At 39.6% G+C, this 25864-nt stretch overlaps 2 protein-coding genes across 2 annotated transcripts in view; one reads left to right on the top strand and one right to left on the bottom strand.

Annotated features, from left to right (window-relative positions):
• Positions 1-25864, top strand: part of SLC9C1 (solute carrier family 9 member C1) — a 124607-nt gene that overhangs the window by 12416 nt on the left and 86327 nt on the right. Inside the window, exons 4-7 of the mRNA XM_049852884.1 lie at positions 2971-3136; positions 6550-6678; positions 13332-13493; positions 19150-19249. Of these exons, the coding sequence (XP_049708841.1) occupies positions 2971-3136; positions 6550-6678; positions 13332-13493; positions 19150-19249 (557 nt within the window). The remainder of the gene's footprint in view (positions 1-2970; positions 3137-6549; positions 6679-13331; positions 13494-19149; positions 19250-25864) is intronic.
• LOC126071864 (OX-2 membrane glycoprotein-like) overlaps positions 1-25864 on the bottom strand; it is a 317661-nt gene that overhangs the window by 219965 nt on the left and 71832 nt on the right. The gene's annotated exons all lie outside the window — the stretch shown is intronic.

Here is a 25864-nt window from a genome sequence, read left to right as displayed (position 1 = left end):
TTGTGAAAATGTCAATACTACTCAAAACAATCTATAGATATACGGCACTCCCAATCTAAATCCCAACAACATTCTTTAATGAAATGGAAAAACTAATCACTGACTTTATATGGAAAGGAAGAGGTTCCAAATAGTAAAAGTCATATTGAAGAAGAAGAACAAGGTATAAGGTCTCACACTTCCCAATCTTAAAACTTAGTATACAGCCACAGTAATCAAAACAGCCTGGTACTGGTTCAATGACAGACACATAAACCAATGGAATAGAATTGAGAAACCTGAAGTAAATCCATCCATTTATGGGCAGCTGATCTTTGACAAGGTGTCAGAGTCCATTCAATGGGGAGGGAACACTATCTTTAACAAATAGTGTTGGAAAAACTGGATATCCATTTGCAGAAAAATGAAACAGGATCCATACCTCACATCGTACACAAAAACTAACTGAAAATGGATCACCACCCACCATTCTGACCAGGGACACAAAAGAAGGTCCCGAACAGAAAGGAAGAAAAATGTAGAACAAAACTCAAATTCCTAAAAAAAAGGCTGGACTTACTGGACTGATGGAAACCCTGGTGGTGTAATGGTTAAGTGCTATGGCTGCTAACCAAAGGGTCCGCAGTTGGAATCCACCAGGGGCTCCTTGGAAACTCTATGGGGCAGTTCAACTCTGTCCTATAGGGTTGCTATGAGTCGAAATCAACTGGAGGGCACTGGGTTTGGTTTTACCGGACTGATAGACTAGAGGAACCCCTGAGACTACTGCACCAACATACTCCTTGGACTTGAAACTGAAGCCACTCCCAGTTGTTACCTTTCGTCCAAATTATAGATTGGCTTATAAAGTAAACAGTATCACCCATGAGGGGAGAAACCAAAAAAATCCAGTGCCCTCGAGTTAATTCGGACTCATAGCAACCCTATGGGACAGAGTTGAACTGCCCCATAGAGTTTCCAAGGAGGCCTGGCGGATTCGAACTGCCGGCCCTTTGGTTAGTGGATGTAGCACTTAACCACTACACCACCAGGGTTTCCATGATGGGAGAGGAAGGACTATATACAGTAAATTTTCGTTATTCACAGTAGTTACGGTCTATAAAGTCTCCACGAACCCTGAATTAGTACTGAACCTTTGCTCATGGAGGAAATACAGCGTTAGGTTCCTGCAAGCCTCTGATCACATTTTCATTACTGATCAATACATGACCTTGTTTTATGTGTGTTTCTGTGGAAAAACACCTTATTTAATAGATACTATTGCTTTTTTTTTTTTTTTTATTGCTTCTCATTGGTTCAATAGCATTGTACTCGTGGCCAACGGCACTATAACTCACGCCTCAAGGAAGTTTATCTAACACGTGTTTTTTCTCTGTAAGGCACATCACAGCCTTCTTCTGCTTAGGAACACTAGACAGCGCTTCAGTTTATACTCGGGGGCTATTTTAAACAACAAAATCATTAACAAAAAGCACAAAAATGCAAAAAAAAACCCCTGTATTTTTATGCAAATAATGTGTGCCTTCTACAATCCTTCGCCAATCACGTTCCCCGTCCCCCTGCCAGATATTTTCCTAAGTGCACGATGCTGATTTTTTTTTTTTTACACCAAAATGTAAAAAAATTGGCATAGCATCACTTAAGAAAATACCTGGGGGAAGGGGGTAGTAAACAACCAGAGAAAGCACGTGTTATCTGCAAAAAAAAAAAAAAAAAGCACTGTAAATAGACCACAAAAGAGATACTTGTTTACCGTACGGGAACTGGGTGGCCAGTTTGCCCTCCACAGCTAACTGAAAGATAAGAATTCCTTATTCCAAATGGTTAAACGCTGGGGTTGCCTTGAATCAGAATTGACTCAAAGGTAATGAGTTGGTTTTTTGGGTTTTGAAAGCTGAAACAAAATGGTTGAGCATCACATTGTTTGATCTCAGCTGGGAGCTCGTGTATTGGGCAACTCAATTTTTTTTTGCCACTCTGTGCATGTCTGCAAATATTCATGAAAGCGCCCTGGACATTTATTTTGGGTTTACAAATAAATTTTAAGGAGTAGTCGAATTTGCAAACATGAAATCCTTGAATAATAAGGATTGGCTGTGTGTGTGTATACAAATGCATATAAATATATATGGTTTTTATACATACATATATGGTATATGGAAACCCTGGTGGTGTAGTGGTTAAGTGCTACGGCTGCGAACCAAAGGGTTCGCAGTTCGAATCCTCCAGGTGCTCCTTGGAAACCCTATGGGGTAGTTCTACTCTGTCCTATAGCGTCACTATGAGTTGGAATCAACTCAGCGGCACTGGGTTTGGTTGGTTTTTGGTTATATGGTGTATATATATATATATATATACATATATGGTATATATATAAATATATACCCAAAACCAAACCCATTGCAGTCCAGTCTATTCCGACTCATAGCGACCCTATAGGACAGAGTAGAACTGCCCCATAGGGTTTCCAAGGAGCGCCTGGTAGATTCAAACTGCCAGTCTTGTTGGTTAACAGTTGTAGCTCTTAACCACTATGCCACCAGGGTTTTCATAAATATATACACACGTATCCATATCCATATTCAATGACTCTGGTGAAGTGGTGGTTAACCAAAAGGTTTGCAATTCAAATGCACCAGGCACTCCTTGGAAACTTTACGGGGCACCTCTCTGTCCTATAGGGTCATTATGAGTCCAAATCGACTTGACGGCAGTGTGTATAAAGAAAATTAAAAGTTCCTTTTTTTAATTATAATATGAATTTCATTCAACTGACATTTAAAAGGTCCTAAGAATCTCACTGCAATCTTTGCCCCTTATTTTGAGAGTTATAAGCAGGTAGTTGTTAAATAAAAATTTTCCCTTGATGGGATTACCATGATTCTACATCTGCACTAACCCTGATTATATGCCATTTTTAATAAATTCTAAAGGCAATCTGAGTTTTCTATTCATAAAATCCCTTTGCAGATAATTTTGATTACGATTCCTGGCTTTCTTTTAAATTATACCTTAATTCTTTGGTACCTGTCATCTGTGAATAAATTACCTTTGAAGATCATCCCTTCATTACTATTTTCAGTTATCCTGTGCAGCTCAGACCCCATGCTGACTGCAGCTGCTATAAGAGACCTTGGTACGTATATCTTTTTCACTTCCTGCATTTTGAATACTTTTTTTGTATTTATCTCAGCTTTGAGATCTTCTGTTTGTTGTAGCGTTTCACTCTGTCAAGCAGGGTAGTGATTGGGGATTGAACATAGGCATTTTGCTGGTGATGCTTAGGACAGAAGGAGGTGCCAGTGATGGGCCTACTTAACGCCCAGAACAACTTTAGATCTAATGGTGGAAGAGGATAGATGATTATTTGGAACCCTTGACTTGATGTGTCATTCTTCCCTGAGCCAATAGAACAGTCCTGGGAGCACCACAGCGGTGCATGTACATCATGATATGGTTATGGGTCAGCATTCCTTTTTCTTTCAAAACACTATTTCTAAGACAAGTTGTTGTTGTGTGCCAGCCAGTCGATTCCAACTCATAGCAACATTTTTCAAAAAAGTTTTTGCCTTTGGAGCCATTGTCACCATGAGGATCGAAAGTCTGTAAAGTAAAAAATAAAATCACCAATTGCATAGGGTTTTTCAATGCATACTATTGTTGCAGGAGAATATATCTCATTTTTTAAAAGTTAATTTAACCAAGAAAAAAAAATTCCAAGAGCTGCATACAAGAGAAACAATTATTTTTCCTCAGTCATTTTTTTTTTTTTTTGGAGAATTAACATTTATTGAGCACCTAGTAGGTTCCAGATAGACCTTATGCTAGATCCTCTCCCATTCATTATATCATTGGATTCTCATAACTACCCCCCAAAATAGGTCCTGTTATTTATTACTCTCAGTTGACAGTTTTTGAGACTGAGATGTAGACTAAGTTACTTGAACAAGGTCCTAAGTTAGAAAGGGGTAGAACCAAGATTTCTACCTGTATTAGTTTAGTTTCCTGGGGCTGCTGTGACAAATTACCACGAACAAAAGAAGTTTATTCTCTCAGAGTTAAGGAGGCCAGTAATCCAAAATCAAGGTGTCAGCCGAGTAGGTTCTTTCTGGAGGCTCTGACAGGAATGCCTTCTATGCCTCTCTCCTGGCTGCTGGTCATGGCCAACAAACCTGGGCATTCTTTGGCTTATAGACATACCATTCAATATGTCTCCATCTTCACATTGTTTTCTTCTATCTCTCTGTGGCCTTTTCTGTCTCTTAGAAGGATACTTTCATTGGATTTAGGGCCCACCCTGAATCCAGGATGATCTCATCTCCAGACCCTTAATTAATTATACCTTCGAAAACCCTATTTCCAAATAAAGTCACATTCTGAGGCTTCAGGTGGACATGACTTTGGAGAGGCACTATTCGGTCCACTATACAGCCCATATCCATAATACTCTTAAAACCTGTGCGGTGTCCGTCGCATCACACAATCCTCCCATCAAAGCTAAGTGCTCCAGCTCTGCTCTCAGGCTTGTTCCCTCTCGGCTCCAGGTGGTTGTTTACCACTCTCACCCACATTCAGTGAATTGCCTGACTCTTCAGACTCTCTTCCACTCTCCCTTTCCTGTCAGTCAGTCCAAATAAAAAATCACAAAAAAGTATCCCCAAACCCAAATTTGTTTTCTTCAACAAGAGATCTCCCCTTTCCTCAGTCCCATCGCCGTGAAACGTCTGCAACCCCTGCACACTGTCCTTCCGTTCCAGAAGTCTCTGCCATCTGTCCTCAGCCCCTACCACTCTGCCTGCTACAACGACTCTTAAACATCCTGAGTGACTGTAGCCAGCAGTGAGCATTTCCACGTGACCACTCTACTCAGCAGCTCAGCAACATCCAGCCTTCTGGGTCCCAGCCTCCTAGAAACCCTTCCCTGACTCAGTTTCCAGGTCATTGCAGTCTTCCGACCACTTTTTTTCTGTCTCCACCTCAGCCACTTTTTAATAATGAGAACGAAAATATTTATTTTAAAACTTTAATGTGGCACACATATGCAGAAACACAAGTACTTTCTCTTTGTCTCTCTCTCTGTCTCTCATACATGCACGCATTCTTTTCAGTTTCATTTTATGGCCAGTTAAAGGGAAAAGAGATTCCTGAGGCAAATAGAAACAGAGTAAGGGAGAGACATCAAGTATAAATATATATGAATAAAGGGAAACAGTCCCAAGACAAGGAGGCTAAGAGTGAGAAGTGAGACTGTAGAAGAAGGAAGTGCCAGCACCCATCACCCAACCCTGGATTGTTATCCTCCTCCCCACAATCTGTTTTACCATATATCCCTGCCTTATTTAACTCCATCAATGCCAGCCCCTTGACTACTCAAAAGACCTTTGAGAGAAGCTGCAAAGTCTTACAGCCAGGGACATGGATACAGGGAGAAGTGAAGAATTGGGCCATCAAGGCAACTGATCTACCACAGAAACTGCCTTGGCTTTTCCTCAGCACACTTACTATAGTTAGGTTGTGATCATGGTTATAGAGCAGTTGTGTCAAAAACAGGACTTTTAGAAAATTACTAGAAATATTGAAAGTTACCATTTTGCCACTACATTTAATGACAGGAAAAATTTAGTTACAGATAACTAAATTTAGAATAGAAACCCTGGTGGTGCAGTGGTCAAGCACTCAACCAGTTTGGTTTTGGTTTTTTGTAGGGTCACTGGAGTCCTAGTTAAAGCACTTGGCTGCTAACCAAAAGGTCAGCAGTTTGAAGCACCAGCCACTTCCTGGGAGAAAGATGTAGCAGTCTGCTTCTGTAAAGATTATAGCCTTGGAAACTCTATGGGCAATTCTACCTGTTCTACTGTTCTATAGGGTAGCTATGAGTCGGAATCGAGTGAACCAACGGCAGTGGGTTTTTTTTTTGTTTGTTTGTTTTTTTGTTTATGGGGTCATTATGAGTCGGGATCAACTTAACAGCAACAGGTTTGGTTTTACGGTTTAAATTTAGAAGATGAAAGTAGGTAATATCAGTGTGCTCTCCATCCACAGAGATGGATTTCTAGTAGCTAGATTACAGCTACATTGTCTGGACAATTAATAAATTGTTTAGCTGCAGTGTACAAAGCCTTGGTCTGTGAATTTATTTTATCCCTCAGTCATTGATTTCTGTCTTGCATTAAATATACCTGACTTATTATGTGTGAATTTATATAGACCAAATCATTGAATTAAAATAATAATAATAATAATGACTTTTATGCTTTCATCTCTGCTTTGAAACAAGGACTGAGAGCTCTAGTTGATTATCTCAGTTAAATAAACCATAACTGACCACTGGTGACTTGGCCCTTAGTTACGATGGCTTAGACTTCACCTGGAGTTGATGTGTAATTCAATGTCCTTGAAAGGAGTTTTCAGACTTGACTAGTGTTTTTAAGTATGTGACAGAAATCATCCGTAAGTAAGAAGATCCCTTCACTTGCTGAGCAGATTTTATTCTTTAATATTGATTTTTTTCTCACTTAAAAAAAAAAAAAAAAAACTTCTCTCCCATAGGTCTTTCCAGATCGCTTGCCAATTTAATTAATGGGGAAAGTCTGATGACTTCTATTATATCTTTAATGTTATTTTCTATTATTTTGGACATAAATACAAACATGCAGGAGACAGTGAACTATTCCTTAGGTAAGGACCTATTTTTTTCTTACTTTTTAAAAATCAGAATCCTGTATTTTCCAAAAGTAGATGTAGATTTAATGACACCTCACCATAATTTAAACTTGTAGAAATATAATGAGCAATAATATAGTGATTTACCTTTTACAATGCACTCTCACACATAACCTTGTTTGATATTATTTGTGGTTTTGCTTGTGGTCTGGGTTGTGAATTCTCACGAGGATGGGTATGGCAGCAGCATTCCATTAGCCTAAGCTGAACCGGAAGGCTTGACAACAAAGATGGGAAATGTTTTTCTGTGTGTGAAAGATGAGTGTACAAAATAAGTGCATCCCCCAGTAGTGACAGGAGGTGGCTTCTCTTTCTCTTGCAGTGAGACTAGCTGCCCACAGTCAACACAGAAAGCCATCATTGTCACAAGAGGAGGTCTGAGTTATACGGGCAGCTACAGGGCCTGAGAGTAGTACCTATGAGATGAGGGATTGGCAAGATGTCAATGGGCTCTTTCGTTGAGTGCTTTCAGATAGCTTTTTTTCCTTTATTGTGTGTGCACCTGAGTGTGTATGTGTGTGTGTATTAAATAAATGATACATGTACACTTTAATGAATGATTAGAAAGTATACAGCTGTGAAATTATCACTCAGGACAAGAGATACAGTGTTACCAGCACCTCCAGAAGCACGTCACATGCCCTCCCTAATCAAAACCCTATCTTCCTCCTAGAACAATAATTCTCACTGTGAGTTCTCTGAATCTCTGGGAGACAGGGATTCCCGAGACTCTTTTAGGACATGCATGAAGTCAAAATATTTTCATAATTGTTTTTGAGCAGGGTATTGTTCGGTTTCCAAGTGTTTGATTTCTTTTCCCTGCTTTTCCTGTTATTGATTTCCACTTTTGTGGCCTTATGGTCAGAGAAGATGCTGTGTAATATTTCCACATTTTGGATTCTGCTAAGGCTTGCTTTATGACCTAATATGTGGTCTATTCTAGAGAATAGAGAAGGTTCCATGTGCACTAGAAAGCAAGTATAGTTGGCTGCTGTTGGGGTAGAGTGTTCTGTATAAGTCTATGAGGTCAAGTTGGTTGATTGTGGCATTAGGCCTTCCGTGTCTTTATTGAGCTTCTTTCTGGATGTCCTATCCTTCACCGAAAGTGGTGTGTTGAAGCCTCCTACTGTAATTGTGGAGCTGTCTATCTCATTTTTCGAAGCTGTTAGAGTTTGTTTTATGTGTCTTGCAGCCCTGTCATTGGGTGCATAAATATTTAATTTGGCTATATCCTTCTGGTATATTGTCCCTTTAATCATTATATAGTGTCCTTCCTTATCCTTTGTGGCGGATTTAACTTTAAACTCTGTTTTGTCAGAAATTAATATTGCCACTCCTGCTCTTTTTTGCTTGTTGTTTGCTTGATATATTTTTTTCATCCTTTGAGTTTTAGTTTGTTTGTGTCTCTGAGTCTAAGGTGTGTCTCTTGTAGGCGCCATATAGACGGATCACGTTTTTTTATCCATTCTGCCACTCTCTGTCTCTTTATTGGTGCATTTAGTCCATTTACATTCAGTGTAATTACAAATAAGTGTGAGTTTAGTGCTGTCACTTTGATGTTGTTTTTTGTGTGTTGTTGACAGTTCCTTTTTCCCACTTAATTTTTTGTGCTGAGTAGTTTATATATTGCCTTTACCTCGTATTTGTTGTTGTTGATCTTGTTTCTGCTAACTCTCTATTTTTTTCTTGTATTTTATTTTATTTTGATGAGTAGGATCATTAGTCTCCTTTGTGGTTACCTTAATATTTACCCCTATCTTTCTAAGTTGAAACCTAACTTTTATTTCTTTATATCACCTTGTCTTCTTCGCCATATGAAAGATCTATGACTACATTCATTTCTTAGTCCCTCTTTATTGTTTTAATGTTGTCTTCTTTTACATAATGACATCCCTGGTTCCCTGTTTTGAGCATTTTTTAATCTTGATTTATTTTGGGGATTTCCCTATCTGGGTTGACATCTTATTGCTCTGTCCAGTGTTCTAGACTTGGGTTGATATCTGATATTATTGATTTTCTAACCAGAGAACTCCCTTCAGTATTTCTTGTAGTTTTGGTTTGGTTTTTAAGAATTCCCTAAAATTCTGTTTATCTGAAGAGACAGTTTTGCTGGATATATGATTCTTGGCTGGCAATTTTTTTTCCTTCAATGCTTTATATGTCATCCCATTGCCTTCTTGCCTGCATGGTTTCTTCCAAGTGGTCTGAGCTTATTCTTATTGGCTCTCCTTTGTAGGTGACTTTTTGTTTATCCCTGGCTGCTCTTAAAATTCTCTCTTTATCTTTGGTTTTGGCAAGTTTGATTAAAATATGTCTTGGTGACATTTTTTTAAAGATCTACCTTATATGGAGTTTGGCGAGCATCTTGGATAGATATCTTCATAATATCAGGGAAGTTTTCTGCCAACAAGTCTTCAACAATTCTCTCTGTATTTTCTGTTATCCCTCCCTATTCTGGTAGTCCAATCACTTGTAGGTTATTTCTCTTGATGGAGTCCCACATGATTCTTAGGGTTTCTTTATTTTTAAAAAATTCTTGTATCTGATTTTTGTTCAAATATATTGGTGCCAAGTGCTTTTATCTTCAGTCTCACCAGTTCTGCCTTTCACTTGTTCAGTTCTGCTCCTCTGACTTCCTATTGAGTTGTCTAATTCTGTAATCTTATTGTTAATCTTCTGAATTTCTGATTGCTATTTCTCTATGGATTCTTATAGCTTATTAAATTTTTCACTATGTTCTTGAATAAGCTTTTTAATTTCAACTGTTTTATCTGTGTGTTTGTTGACTTGTTTTGCATATTGCCTGATCTCCATCCCGATCTTGTTCCTGATGTCTTAAAGAGCTCTGTATATTAATCTTCTGTATTCTGCATCCAGTAATTCCAGGTATGCACCTTCATCCAGAAGATCCCTTGATTCTTTGTTTTGAGAGCTTGTTGAAGTGATCATGGTCTGCTTCTTTATGTGATTTGATATTGACTGTTGTTTCTGAGCCATCTATAAGTTATTATGTTAGTTTATTTTATGTTTGTTTACTGTATCCTAGCCTTTGTTTTGTTTTGATATGCCCAGATAGGTTGCTTGAGTGAGCTAGCTTGATTATTTTCACCTTTAAAGCTCTAATGTCCTGTCACCAGGTGGCTAGAGCTGTTATCAGGTATATGAGCCTAGGAGTCCATTCACTTTTCTTGTATGGATTCAGCTTAGGTGTCCGGGTAGTTGGTCATCAAGTGTGAGGTACAGGCTCTGTCTTACAGTCTTAGAGGGGCAGGGGTGATTGGTGTAGGTACCAGTATCTGGTTACAGCAGGGGGCCATGCTCTGAACAAGGCAGGGGGCTGACAACCATCCCCCGAGTGTCTGTGAGGAAAGCACATCCCTGTTCCCTAGAGTGCACAAGTGGGTGGATTCTGCAGAAGGACCCTGAGCAGCCAATGCTTTTGGTTGTAAGGACTGGGAGGAACCAGTTATCCTTGGACCCCTGTTGTGGGTGGCTGGGTGACCTGAGTGGAGCCACCAGTCCTTAGGCCTCTGATGTGGGTAGGTAAGGACCCTGTTTAATAGGCAAAGTGGTGTCAAACATCAAACATCCACCTCTACACCACACAGCTGAAACAGTTGCAGCCTGCCAACAAGGGCCTATTCTCCTGAAACAGGCCCACACACATCCATGCAGGGGGGAAAGATATTCAAAGTCCATGGACCTTTTATGCCTGGACAGAAGCCACTTCTGTCCTGAACTCCCCAGTTTAGTTGAGCTGGCAGATTATCTGTTCCCCCAATTATGAATTTATTCCTTCTCCAATTCCAGGAGAATGGCTCAGAGCACTCAGCAGGACCTATCTCAGGCCCAGGGAAATCAACAGCCACAGAAGCCAGCTTGGGGGCTGGTGGCGTGGTAAAATATACGCAAGTATTTAGCTTTTCTGAGAGTACCGTTCTCCTTTGGTTCCAGAGGTGTGAGTAGGCTGTGTGGCTGACTGTTTCTCCCTGGGGAAACTGTGGCCAAATGCAACCACCAGCCCACTGCAGTCACTCCCGGGTAAAGTGCCTGAGGGATCCCAGCAATTCAAGTCCGGCAACTCCTCTCTGCTTCTGAACTGCCTCTCCCTCCCCCTGCCACTCAGTCCATTTTCTAAGTTTGCCTTTGAAGTTCAGAGCTCCTAGCTTGTCATAAATATAATTGTTTCACTTGTTTTTTCGGGTCTTTAAGAGGGTTCACCGGAAGCATCTGACTACTCCACCATCTTGGCCCTGCATCCTATTTTCTTAGTAATTACAATTAATATTATATTATATTTGGCATCTTGCATTTATAACATCCTAGGGTAAGTTCATGCCAATTTTAACTTCAGTAACACACCAGAAATTCTGTACCTTCCCCCCATTTTGTTCTTATCATCAATTATATCTTTATATTTCATGTTCCCTATAACATAATTTTATCTTTGTTTTTTATACATTTTTCATTAAACTGCATGAAAGCCAAATCAATTAGAATTATCAAGCGTGGATACGTTATTAATATTCCTTACACTTGTTCACGCAATTACTTTTACTGGAAATCTTTCTTTTTATATATGGCTTTGAACTATTTTGTAGTGTCTTTTCTCTTTCTTCTGAAGGACTGTCATTGGTATTTTTCATATAGCCAGTCTGGTGGATATGAACTCTCTCACCTTGTGTTTGTCTGGGAATGTTTTAACTTTACCCTCGTTCTTAAAAGACAGTTTTGCTGGATATAGTATTCCTGGTTGACAGTTCTTTTTTTCCCCATCAGCATTTTAAATATATCATTCCATTGCCTTCAGCCTTCAATGTTTCTGATGAGAAATCGGCATCAAATCTTACTGTGGGTTCTTTATATGTGACTATTCTTGCTTCTTTCTTGCTGCTTTCAGCATTCTCTATCTTTACTTTTTGAGAGCCTTATTATGATGTGTCTTGATGTAGATCTCTTTGAGTTTATCTTGTTTGGATTTCTTTGAGATTCTTGGATTTGTAGATTTGTATTCTTCATTAGATTCAGGAAATTTTCTGTCATTATTTCTTCAAATATTCTTTCTGTCCTTTTCTCTCTCTCATCTTCTTAAGGAATTCCCATGATGCATATGTTAGGTCTCTTGAGGTTGTTCCATAATTCCATTAAACTGTGCTCAGCAGTCTCTAGCTGTTCTTTTTGCTTTTCAGCCTACATAATCTTGACTATTTTATCATCTAATTCACTCATTGTTTCTTCTGACTAATCAAATCTGCTGTTAAATCCTTCCATTGTGTTTCTCATTTCAGTTATTGTCTCTTTCAGTTTCAATATTTCTGTTTTGTTTCTTTCTAGAGTGTTTATCTCCCTTTTTTATCCTCGTTTTGTTCATACATTGTTTTTCTTATTTCTTTTAGATGTTTGTCTATGTTTTCCCCTAGTTCTTTGAGTATGTTTAACATTGTTGAGTTATATTCTTCCATTTTGTTCATTATTTGGGCTTCCATAGATGTGATTTCACTCCCTTCATCTTGTTCATTTGGATGGACCATCATTTCTCTTGTTTTTGTGTGTCTTGTAATTTTTTGTTGGGTGTTAACTTTCTAAGTTTTCCCCAGTATCTGGTGTTTTTACTGAGTTGCTGATCTTGGGTTCACCAACCTCTGCAGCTACATGAATCAGAAGAAGCTTTCAGCCTGGCTCGTGGCTTAGGGATATTCCAGCCTCTGCAACCACATGGGCCATTTCTTTGTTATAAATTTCTCTGTATGTATTTATACACTTTACTGGTTTTGCTTCTCTACAGAACCCAGCCTAAAACAGTTGGCTATGGGAGCAGGCTCCACTCAAGACACCTGCTTCCTACCTCACAGCAGTTTCAGTCATCAGTTCTCAGTGCCAACCAGAAGGAGGCCAGATAGACGCAAACTGCCCCAATGGAGATTTGTCCTGTTATTTTCGGGGGTTTTGCTACAGGTGCACATCCAGGCAGTGTGCTGGTTTTGGGAGCAAGTTACACTGCTGGGGTTCTTCTGCATGAATTTGCAGCAGTCGGGCAGCCGACAGTTACTGGATGGCCTAGGGGCTGGCACCCTCAGGATGGGCTCGCAGGGAAGTCTGCATTGTTGATTTTAGAGCAGAAACTTGGAGTCTTGTCTCTTTGCACAGGCAGAGGGTGTGGTGGCCAGGAAAGCAGGCTCCAGTAAGGGGTCGCTTCCCCATTTCACAGCAGCATGGGGCCTGTGTGGCTCAGGAAGGGGCAGGGATGGTGGGAGAAGCAATTTCCCTACCATATGTGACTCTTCATTGACTTGTTGACTCTTGCTCATCTGCAGTCCTCCACTGCTGTCCTCTGCTCCCTGATCAGGATTCTCTGAAGGCCAAGTACCATTTTCTTGTTGTGTTTCTTGTTGTATTTGTGGGGAGGGTCAAACGATGATCTGTTTACACCACTATCTTCCCAGAATCCCAATGAGGTATTTTTAAAGACAATGACAAGAAGCTGATCCAGAGTGTCACTAAATATTAAGCACCAAACCAAAACCAAACCCGTTGTAAAATCGTCGAGTCAATTCCAGCTTATAACAACATTCTATTAACTATTTTCTGTTTACTCCCCTTTCTTGCAGCCAGTGAGATTATGGGTGCAATTCAATTACATTTTTTAGCAAGTTTTGTGACTGGAATGATAAGTTCAAAAATGATCCAACTGTGGATGGCAACTATTTTTGGTGATGACGTCAATCATATAAGTCTCAGCTTTTCAATTTTGTACCTCGTCTTTTATATTTGTAAGTGAGGAACTAATACTAAATTACATAGAAAAATTAAAAAGAAAGGCATAGAAAATACATATCAGGCAAAACCTAGTTAAAAAAGAACTTTCAACTGATCTAGAAGGAATGTTTTTGTTGACATAATCTATTAAAAGAAATAACAGATATCAATATCTATACTACACAAAAACAATGCACCAAAATATACAAAGCAAAGAACATTGGAAAAGAAAGAAGAATTTGACAAAATCACAATTACAGTAATATATGTTAGCATGCTCCTCTGAGGTAATTTAATAACCAATTGAACAATAAATAAGTATGGCTATAAAGACATTTAAATAATAATTTATATGCTTGGTTTATAAGGCATATAAAATTTTTTTCCCCTCAAAACACAATGATATAATTTACATATACCTATGTTGTTGTTGTTCTTAGGTGCTATTAGGTCAGTTCTGACTCACAGCAACCCTATGTACTACAGAAAAAAACACTACCTGATCCTGCGTCATCCTTGTAATTGTTGCTATGTTTGAGCCCATTGTTGCAGCCACCATGTCAATCCATCCCATTGAGGGTCTTCCTCTTTTTCGCTGACCCTCTACCAAGCATGAGGTCCTTCTCCAGAAGCTGGTCCCTCCTGATAACACGTCCAAAGTACATGAAACGAAGTCTCAAAATACACCTATTGACTTTTTAATAGGAGCCCTGGTGGCACAGTGGTTAAGCTTTCAGCTGCTAATTGGGCTGGTTCAAACCCACCAGCCACTCTTCAGAAGAAAGATGTGGCAATCTGCTCCTGTAAAGATTACAGCCTCGGGAACCTTATGGCGCAGTTCCACTCTGTCCTATAGGGTCACTATGAGTTGGAATCGACTTGATGGCACACAATATCAACAACATAGAACCTTTAAAAAATGAACTGGAATAGAATAAAGTTTCAATAACTTCTAAAATTTTTAACTCTTAAAAATATATTGTTCAACTACAAAGCCATAAAAATAAACAATAGCTATAAAAAAATACAAGAGAGTTTTTTAAAAAATAAAACAACCTAACTGCCTGAAAATCAATTATACTATTCTAGGTAACTCTTAGAACAAAAAGGAAATCAAAATAGAAGTTACAGGTCATGTAGTGCTAAATACTATAACATCTCTTGATATTATTAATCCAGTTACCACCACTCCATCCTCACAGAAGTATGACTGACCCATAAGGAATTTGTCTTATCACTGTTCCCTGTTACAGCTTCAGAATCATGTTCAACAAATCTCTCCAAACAGCCCTACAAATGATTTGGTGTTGGCGTGTGAGATAATACCTATTTACCAAACATTTTTTTTTTTTTTTACACTATATGTCATTCCATTACATTTAGGAAGAAAAACAGTAATGCCTTTCTTATGTCCATGATTAAAAATTGTCCTGCAAGCTCTAGCTAATGCAATAAGAAAAAAAAAAGCTTACCCATATTTTAAGAGAGAAAATGGTTCCATCATTTACCACATGGTAGATTACATTGGAAAACCCAAGAGAGTTAACGAATAAACCAAGCCAGCAAACTCTTTAATGAGTAACTTGATACAAGATAAATATACAAAAATAAATAAATAAATAAATAATCTTTTTTTTTTTTTTTTTAAATAAACTGCTTAGAAAGTATCATGAAAATTTGAGTCTCTTCACATTGGCAAAATGTTGTAAAATAGAAAAGAAGAAACTTAGCAAGAAGTTTGGATCTGAAAATAGAAAGCTGCAAGTTTACTGGGAAACATAAAATTTGAATAAATTGAGACAGAAGAAAAACTCCTTAGGAATGGTAACATAGCAAGATTCATGATTGTCAGGTCTGAAGTGAGAAGGGCAGACTATAGGAGCTTGGGGCTTCCTAGCTATTCAATGGATTAAAGGCAATTGTAATCTAATGAGTTTACAGAATCAAGTTAATGATGAACAGACAGTGAGAGAAAGATCAGAAGGTCTGTAGGCGGCTCAAATGGGTTGTTCTTGACTAAAGGTTGGCAGTTGGAACCCATGCAGTGCTATCAGGGAAGAAAGGTCTGGCGATCTGCTTCCGTTAAGATTACAGACAAGAACACCCTGTGGAGCACTCCTACTCTCCACAGAGCACCCGGTGGCGCAGCCCTACTCTCCACAGAGCACCCGGTGGCGCAGCCCTACTCTCCACAGAGCACCCGGTGGCGCAGCCCTACTCTCCACAGAGCACCCCGTGGCGCAGCCCTACTCTCTAAAGAACACCCCGTGGAGCAGTCCTACTCTCTAGCACATGGGATCTCCATGAGTCAGAATCGGGTTTGGCAGTAGCTTTGGTTTTGGATCTTTTGGGTTGAAAGAAAGGCCACTGTGCTGGACCGTTGAACATGTACTGCTATAAATACGTATACTTAAATTCCTACAACAAATAAATATTCTGACAAACATAGTTTTCTGTTTCGCCCCTCAAAACAGAATGATATAAATTCCATATACCTATGTTGTTGTATAAACATCATTTAGTTAGTAAGCATAGCCTCAAAATTAAGGGTTATACCCAAGAATATAATTTTAAACTTTTAGGGGTAAGATGTCTTAACAGATATTTTAGAAATAAAACTGCTAGGACACAATTCCGTGAAAACAAGACATAAATAGAAATTTAATATAAAGTGACTTTCACTCTGACCTGGCTTAATGTTGATATTATTAATAACTTCAAGATAATTGTTTTGTGAAAATTGTCCAGATTTCTCCATTACCTAACAAATTGTAATGACTAGTTCAGAACTTGATAGTTTCAAAGTACCTGGGTCAACGCTCTCCTCTTTATTCATAATTCATAAATAACTAACTAAAGTGATTGTTTCTGGCTTAGATACCATTTCTGAGCAGAGCTAAAATAAAGAGTACAAAACTTACAAGTTTTCATTTCTAGAAGGGAAGGCTAAACCACATCATAAGGATACTAATGTCATCATATCTCTATTGAAATTTGGTTTTGAAATTTTATAAAACAATCCTCATGTAAAAGTCACAGTAATTAAAATACAACTGTTGTAATACAGGGATATAAAGTAGGTCAAAGAACAGAGAGGGGATCAGAACTGATTCCTCTGTGTGTGTGTGTGTGTGTGTGTACACACATGTATATGTATATATACATATTTATACATGTATATACATATACATACATAGGTGTGGTGATGCAGTGGTTGAAGCTCTCCACTGTTAACTGAAAGGTGGGTGGTTTGAAACCCCTAGTGGCTCAAGAGGAGAAAGATGTGACAGTCCGCTTCTGCAGAGATTTACAGCCTTGGGAACCCTGTGGGGTCTCTAGGGGTCGGAGCACTCCCCAGCAGTGGGTTACGTATATATACGATATTGTTGTTAGATTGAGGTGGAGCTGATTTTTGACTTATAGGGACCCCGTGTGACAGAACGTGGTATATCCACAATACTCTTTAGCACTAAAAACAAAGTTTTTGTTAACTAAAACAGTGTCTGCTACACACAGAGGCGTATCAGAGGAAAACAGCATAGCTATGTCAAGCACTGAAATTGCCCCCGACGGGCATATCAAGGATAATGAGCGCCCAGGGGCAACCTCTAAATTGTGCTACCTTCCCAATTTCAAGGAGAATAGACAGTGATAGCTGCAATCCATCAGCAGAAAGTCCTTTCACCCTCTCGTCTGGCTGCCTCAGTCAGGCGTCTTGCATATTTGTGGCACCTCAACGTGTCATTCCATACCTCATCTGGTGCCCCTTTGGGCTTGTGCCCAGGGCAGGTGCCCCCTCTGTCCACCCACTAGGCCTCTGTGCCTGTTCTGTGTGAGGAAGGATGTCTAACCGAACCGGGTTCATAGAAACTGCTCAGTACCACTCCCCCACCCCCCGACCCCGGCTCAAGTGGCCCCATACCTGCCATAACTTAGATATGCCTTTGGCGTTCAGTGGGAAAAAAAAACCGATTACAGAATTACATGACTGTTTAATTTCACTGTGGTGTTTTAAAAATGTGTGACTTTAAATTTTCCTGAAGATGGGCAGAAAAGGTAAGCTCACAAGGAAAATTACATTATGTAGTTCACAGCTCTATGAGATCAGATAATAAAACCAGAAAACCAGACCCATAGCCCTCAAGTCAATTCCGACTCCTAGTGACCCTATAGGACGGAGTAGAACTGCCCCATAGGGTTGGTTTCCAAGGATGTAATCTTTACTGAAGCCAACTGCTACCTCTTTCTCCCTCACAGGGCCTGGTGGGTTTGAACCACTAACCTTTCAGTTAGCACGTGAGCACTTAACCACTGGGCCCCTGGGGCTCCTAATTCCTCACTTTTATATCATTCCCACTTAATTATCCTTAGTTGTCTCAAGTTATAGAAATTCAGCAAGTATCCTGCAATGCCTGAAGCCGACCCTTGAATCTCATTCTCTATTCTTAAGTAGCTTATCAAATTATTTTCTAAGGAAATACAGTGTTCTCCCTCACAGAAATTCTAGTAAATTTTTCTTTAACTCTTTGTATCTGAAGTCCTGGGGGTGGCGCTATAGGTGGTTTTCTTTTTTTTAACATATAATCATCATACTCTGCATATTATTTGAATATTTCACAGTGATAATAACTTTCTTTTGTAAACTAGGAGAAGGGCAGGAACAACACCAATAGAGCTCCTCTTAAGACCGTTCCACAAATGGCTCTTTAGGAGTCCCCGGGTGCAAAAAATGGTTAAGTGCTTGACAGCTAGCTGAAAGGTAGGGGGTTCGAACTCACCCAGAGATACCCAGGAAGAAAGGCCTGGCAATCTGCTTCTGAAAGGTCACAGATTGGAAAGCCCTATGGAGTGTAGTTCTACTCAGCAATACATGGAGCCCCCCTGAGTTCTAATCAACTAAACAGCAACTGAAAAAACAAACGGGTCTTTACACTTTTCAGTACTGCACAGTTAATGACCAAAACAAAATTAAACGGGGAAAAAAACAAATAAACCCACTACCCTCGAGTCAATTCTAACTCATAGCAACCCTATAGGACAAGGGTTTCCAAGGCTGTAAATCTTTACGGAAGCAGACTGCCACATCTTTCTTCCACATCTGTCTCTCAAGGAGCAGCTGGTGGGTTCGAACCACCGACCTTTCAGTTAGCAGCCAAACACTTAATCACTGCGCCACGAGGGCTTCGTCATCAGGGAAAGCAGACCCATATTGAATCTCTGCTGGCCTTACTCTTGGTCCAATCACAGGATCAAACCATTCCTACCTCCTATGAGGTCCATAAAAAAACTCTTTGGCTAATTTCCAATCCATCGCCCCAGAGCCCCTCTGGGACAATTAGGTTTTCAGAGGGTCCCCAACCAGCCTACATCTCCCAAAGCATTTTGTGAGCTCTGTATCGTTGCCAGTTATGAAGCCAAAGCAATGCGAGGATGTCCAGAATAGACTTTACTACATAATTGAATGCGAAGCTATAGAAAAACAAAGAGCAACAACCACCAAAAAACCACAATAGGTTGTGGTAATAACTGGCAATATTTCTCAGCTGAAACCAAGTGGGGTAGCTTCTCTATAAAGTCACTATCCTTTCCAGATATTTGATATTACCATCTCTGATATAACTTGTGCCACTCTTGATGTTAAAACAGTACTTTATTTCTTTTCAAACATAGGTGAGTTAATTGGAATGTCTGGAATATTTACCCTGGCCATTATGGGACTTTTTTTAAATTCTACCAGTTTCAGACCAGGAGTTGAAGCACTTCTCCTCAAGTGAGTGGCTAGCATGTTTTCCCTTTGTTTCGTGTATCAGGAGCTCTAATATTGTAGTTGTAGTCAAATGTACTATGAGTCGGAATTGACTCGACGGCACTGGGGGTTTTTAGTCACATGTACATCTACATGGTCAAAGGAAGATATATCAGCTTGAAAACTACACAACTGAAAACACTTCCTAAAAACTCTTTGTCCTGTGGCTTCAATCCTCTAATTTTAAGTAAAATTTTTAACATCGCCTTGGGTTCACATTGGCTTTATTTCTCCACTACTTCTGCAAATCCTGGTGTATATCCCGATCTACAAGACAGGGCCAGGATTGGGATGAGGCAAGTGAGGCATTTGCCCTGGGCACAAATTTTAAGAGGGAGATAAAAAATTGAGTCATCAAGATAAATATTCAATGCAATAGTTTTTAAAAAAGAAATCGAAATTACTGCCAAAAATCCATAATGAACAAAACACCAAAATTGCAAACACAGTGTCAGTACTACTGATCACTTCTTTTGCCTCAGGCTTCAATATGGCTTAGTGTAGTGTGGCCACTAGACTGGAAGACTGATATTTTAAGAACGATGAAGAGATGGCACACAAAAGAAATTTGAAAATTAAGCTAGGGCATTTGAAGAGGGTTGTCAGTGTTAAAAAGAAAACATGGCCAAATTCAATGTATGCAAAGCTATGGGTGCACACGTGCCAATTGTGCCCGGCTTGAGGGTACCCAGAAATCCTGGTGGTGTAGTGGTTACAGAGCTATGGCTGCTAACAAAAAGGTCCGCAGTTCAAATCCACCAGGTGCTCCTTGGAAACCATATGGGGCAGTTCTACTCTGTCCTATAGGGCCGCTATGAGTTGGAATCGACTCGAGGGCAATGTTTTTTTTGTTTTGAGGGCACCAAGCTAAAGGGTGAGTGGAGTCTCTGTCAGAGGAAAAGCTCTTCTGTAGTACTCCAACACACCCAATGAGAACTTGATCTAAATCACACAATGGCAACGTATTGCTAACAGGGGCCCTGAGTGTAAACAATGATTTTTGGAGTTTGGGAAAAGGTTAGTAAAGCTAGACTGACTTCAAAAATCAGAAATTTAAGGCTGTAAGATCTTACGGGATTCTGGAGCACTTCCCTAAAATTTCATGTCAATTATAATGGATGTCCATTGCACTAGGAGCTAAAAAAAAAACAGAATTAATTGGGCCAGTTGTGGGGAGAATTTAGGTAATACATTTTTTAAGCAAATGTTTACATCTGTAGAAAGTGAATCCCTTCACGTTCTTATGCTAACTGAAAGTTGCATAACGTCCCTGCAGACATTACTTCCCTTATATAAGCTGTGGTGTCTTCCTCACCTACATCCCTGGTCCATCCTAGAAGTGAGCCAATGATCCCCCTATTCCTCAATGCATTTCTAGATCATTTTTTCTCCTTCCACAAAAGAACACAATTTTGAAGCTCATGACCTCTGCCATGCCTTTGAGGGTTAAGGTTATCTATAGAACCCTGAGTCACATTCTTCATTTTGTAAGGGTTTTGGTTCCTGTCTCACTGAGACCCTCCCAACATTACTCTGTCACCATTCTCAGCGATGTCAGTATCTGCAGAGTTGATTCTTCCATTGCCATACCTCTCAAATGTCTTGGCTTCCTGTCCTCCTATGAGTATGTCCACCATTCTACTTCAGCCACCCACTTATATGGTGTCTTTTTACTAGTGCTACTGTAACAGAAATACCACAAGTGAATGGCTTTAAAGAACAAATTTATATTCTCACAGTTCAGAAGGCTAGAAGTCTGAATTCAGGGTGTGACTCTACGGGGAGGTCTTCTTTGTCTATTTCAACTTCTGTTGTTGTTGTTAGGTCCCATCCAGTTGGTTCCGACTCATAGCAGCCCTATGTAGAACAGAACGAAACACTGCCCGGTTCTGCATCATCCTCATAATCGTTGTTATGCTTGAGCCCATTGTGTCAATCTATCTCGTTGATGGTCTTCCTCTTTTTTGATGACCCTCTACTTTTCCAAGCATGATGTCCTTCTCCAGGGACTGGTCTCTCCTGGTAACATGTCCAAAGTATTTGAGATGCAGTCTAGCCATCCTTGCTCCTAAGAAGCATTCTGGTTGTACTTCCTCCAAGACAGATTTGTTTGTTCTTCTGGAAGTCCATGGTATATTCAATATTCTTCTCCAACACCACAGTTCAAAGGTGTCAATTCTTCTTCAGTCTTCCTTATTCATTGTCCAGCTTTCCCATGTGTATGAGGCTGTTGAAAATACCACGGCTTGAGTCAAGCACACCTTAGTCTTCAAGGTGACATCTTTGCTTTTCAACACTTTAAAGAGGTCTTTTACAACAGATTTGCCCAATGCAATGCATCGTTTGATTTCTTGACTGCTACTTCCATGGGCGTTGATTGTGTACCCAAGTAAAATGAAATCCTTGACAACTTCAATCTTTTCTCCGTTTATCATGATGTTGCTTATTGGTCCAGTTGTGAGGATTTTTGTTTTCTTTATGTTGAAGTGTAATCCATACTGAAAGCTGTGGTCTTTGATCTTCATCAGTAAGTGCTTCAAATCCTCTTCACTTTCAGCAAACAAGCTTGTGTCACTTGCATAATGTCGGTTGTTAATGAGTCTTCTTCAAATCCTGATGCTGCATTCTTCTTCATATAGTCCAGCTTCTCAGATTATTTGCTCAGCATTCAGATTGAATAAGTATGGTGAAAGGATACAACCCTGATGAACACCTTTCCTGACTTTAAGCCACACAGTATCCCCTTGTTCTGTTGGAACGACTGCCTCTTGATGTATGTACAGATTCCCATGAGCACAATTAAGATTCTGGAATTCCCATTCTTTGCAATGTTATCCATAATTTGTTATGATTTACACAGTCGAATGCCTTTGCATAGTCAATAAAACAGAGGTAAACATCTTTATGGTATTCTCTGCTTTCAGCAAGGATCCATCAGACATCAGTAATGATACGCCTGGTTCCACATCCTCTTCTGAACTTTGCTTGAACTTCTGGCAGTTCCCTGTCTATATACTTACTGCTGCAGATGCTTTTGAAAGATCTTCAGCAAAATTTTACTTGTGTGTGATACTGATGATATCATTCGATAATTTCTGCATTTTGTTGGATTATCTTTCGTGGGAATAGGTGTAAATATGGATCTCTTCCTGTTGGCTGGCCAGGTAGCTGTCTTCCAAATTTCTTGGGATAGACAAGTGAGCAATTCCAGCGCTGCATCCATTTGTTGAAACATCTCACTTGGTATTCTGTCAATCCCTGGAGCCTTGTTTTTTTGCCTATGCCTTTAGTGCAGCTGAGACTTCTTCCTTCAGTACCATTGGTTCCTGATCATATGCTACTTCCAGGAATCCTTGGAGTTCAGAGGATAGTAGATTCATCTGCCTCTGTTTGTGCATGGCTGTAAACTACATTTTTTGATAACTGTGAGGTGATTAGGTTTAGGCCACCCACTACACTGATAGCCTCATTAATAAAAAAAGGAAGAAAAAAAACTATTTCTAAACAGGATTACATCCACCAATATAGGGGTAAGGATTCCAAAAGATAATTCAATCAGTTGCCATTGAGTCTGTTCCAATTCATGGCAACCATCACTTCCCTAAACACCTTGTATAAAATAGAAGTTACCTCTTTACCAACCTGCACAGTCTTTTATTTCTGGGGAATTACCTTCTCCAAAATTTCCGGTACATATGGTCATATCGGAAACCCTGGTGGCATAGTGGTTAAGTGCTATGGCTGCTATCCAAAGGGTCAGCAGTTCAAATCCACCAGGCACTCCTTGGAAACTCTATGGGGCAGTTCTACTCTGTCCTATAGGGTCGCTATGAGTCAGAATTGACTCGATGGCACTGGGTTTGGTTTTGGTTGGTATGGTCATATCATCCCTTTAGACTAGTGGCTGTGCAAAATTGGGCACTACAATAGATGGATGGATGGATGGTTGGATAGATGGATAGGTAGATGGGTGGATGAATGGACGGATAGGTAGGTGAAATGGGTGGATGGATGGATGGATGGATGGATGGACTGACAGACAGACGGATGGACGGATGGATGCATACCTTCACCTATTAGACTCAGAATCTCTGAGGGTGAGATCATGAGACATCTGACTTTTAAAAACACAACCCAGATGATAATGATGTACAGATGATGTTGTGACCCATTGCTACATTAAAAGTCGTAGTTTTATTAGAACAACTCATGATCTCCAAATGAGGAAAAGGGATTAAAAAAAAAATTCAGGATTTCTTTTTTCTGTATCTGGCTTACACACACACACACAAACACACACACATCTTTTAGAAGGGTTTGAAATTTGATGGACCAGCTCACACCAACCCTGAGTATGATAGAGACTGATTTCTTAGAGAACATGGTTTCTTCCTCATGAGGGTTCTCCCATTAATTCCTAGTACATATCATAGAATCTTGACAGTTCTTCAATATCTGTTGTTTAACTGATTGATTAATTTTTATGTTAATTGACAAAATGGATTTTTGGCATTTGGTGGCATTTTCCTGTATTGTTAGGGTAAGTTTTTGAACCATTTCATTGTTAATGAATGGTAAATTTATGATTATGATTCATATCCACCTTTCATTTGACTGAATTATTCTACTCAATGTTTCCTTTGACTGAATTATTCTACTCAGTGTTTCCAGTTGACTTCATTAATTGTGTGAGTAGGTGGGCGTAATGCATTGCTGGAATTTTCTTTTCATACCCATATACATGGTGAAAGAATTGGATGTGCTTTTTGTGGTGAAGTCAAAAGAAGGGTAAAGGATACAAAAATTACACAATTGCCAGAAAATATATATCAGTATTTTTTTTTCCTGCAAATTAGTGTCAAATTCAATGCTTGAATCTAGAAGATAACACAATTAAAAGTAAGGCCGTACATAAACAAGAAAGGGATGTAATCAGGTAAAAGTTCAGTCACAGAAAACTGTTTTAAAAGATTGGACTCACTATTTCCTATGCTAAAATCTTTTGTACCGAATGTTTCTCTGATAATCCCTTAGTGTGCCTCTGAAACAGAGTTCTGAAACAGAAGTTTTCTATGAATGTAACAGAGAAGGCTTTGCTTTTAGGATCAAATTTGTTTTTAGGCCAAAGCAGTATTTCTGGAGACAAGAGTATCTCCAATACCAAACCTGTTGCTGTTGAGGCAGTTCCGACTCCTGGCAACTTCCTGTGTTACAAAGCAGAGCTGCTCCATAGGTTTTTTTTTTGGCTGTAATCTTTACGAAGGAGATCACCAGGCTGCTAGGTGGGTTCAAACCTTTAGATTAGCAGCCATTCACAACTGCCTGCACCACGGTGATCTTCAAAGGGTCTCAGGCTAGCAGAAACAGGCTAGCAATGGATAAAACCAAATCTCCTTCCCCTCATAAAAGAGTACCCATGTGCCCTCTTAATGTTTTCAATTTATTTTGTTATAAATATACTATATGGACATTAAAGAGAGAAAATATACAGAAAGATAAAAAGAAATAAGGTTTAAAACCTAGCTTCTCATGGTCCCAACACCCAAACTTGACCAATATTGGAAGTTGAGTGTCCTTTTTTGAACTGCTTTGTCTGCAGCTGATAAGACCCTGAATTCTAGGAATGCTGCGGGATTTTCCTGGGCTCTGAAGAACCTGTGTACTTACACTTTCACAAGTTCAAAATGGAGACTCTACAAATGGCATTCAAATGAATAAAAGATCCATTCCCACCTTCTGAGAACTAGCTAGATTTTAGGCAACCATAGTCCTATCACTGTTTAAATCAGACATAAGAGTTTACCATTCCTTCTTAAATGATTTTAGCTTTTCCTGTTGAACAAGATGAGGGGGTGGTGGCGGCATTGACAGTTCAGGGGTAGAATTCTCTCCTCCCACGCGGGACACCCTGGTTCAATTAACAGCCAATGAACCTCACGCATAGGTACCACCACCCTTCTTTCAGTGGAGGCTTGCCCGTTGCTATGATGCTGAACAGATTTCAGCAGAGCTTCCACACTAAGATGGACAAGGAAGAAAGGCCTAGAGAGCTACTCCCAAAAATGAGCCAAAGAAAACCCTGTGAATCACAGCAGTTAGATCCACAACCAGTTATCAGGGTGGTGGAGCCCCAGGCAGTGTTTTGTTCTGTTGTACATGGAGTTGCCAGGAGTTGGGGGCTGCTAACAACAATTACAAAACAAGGACTTTACAGTCAGTATTTCGAGCTACGTGAATCACAATGCCTGGATGATTGAGTTCTAGTAAATAGAATAGCCACAACCTAATATTCTTTCAAAATCAGTCCAAAAAAAATGACAGTGATTCACATGCAGGGTAAACTGTTTAAAACTGCTTTAGAATTGTTTGTTTACTTGGCTTGGCATTCCTCTCTCCTCAGTTAAATTTCAAGCCCCTTGAGTCTGGTCATCACTCTGGTTCTGGGTTGAGTCTGGTAAATTTCCTTAGTCATCTTTGTTTTCCCTGTAATGTCTAGCACAGTACCTCACATTGACAAGTCTTGCAATAAATATATGTTACATTAATAAACCATAATTATATATTTTTTTTCCTGAAAAT

Source organism: Elephas maximus, chromosome 1, assembly GCF_024166365.1.
Source record: "Elephas maximus indicus isolate mEleMax1 chromosome 1, mEleMax1 primary haplotype, whole genome shotgun sequence".
NCBI classification, from domain to species: Eukaryota; Metazoa; Chordata; class Mammalia; order Proboscidea; family Elephantidae; genus Elephas; species Elephas maximus.
This window is presented reverse-complemented; position numbering and strand designations above follow the sequence as displayed.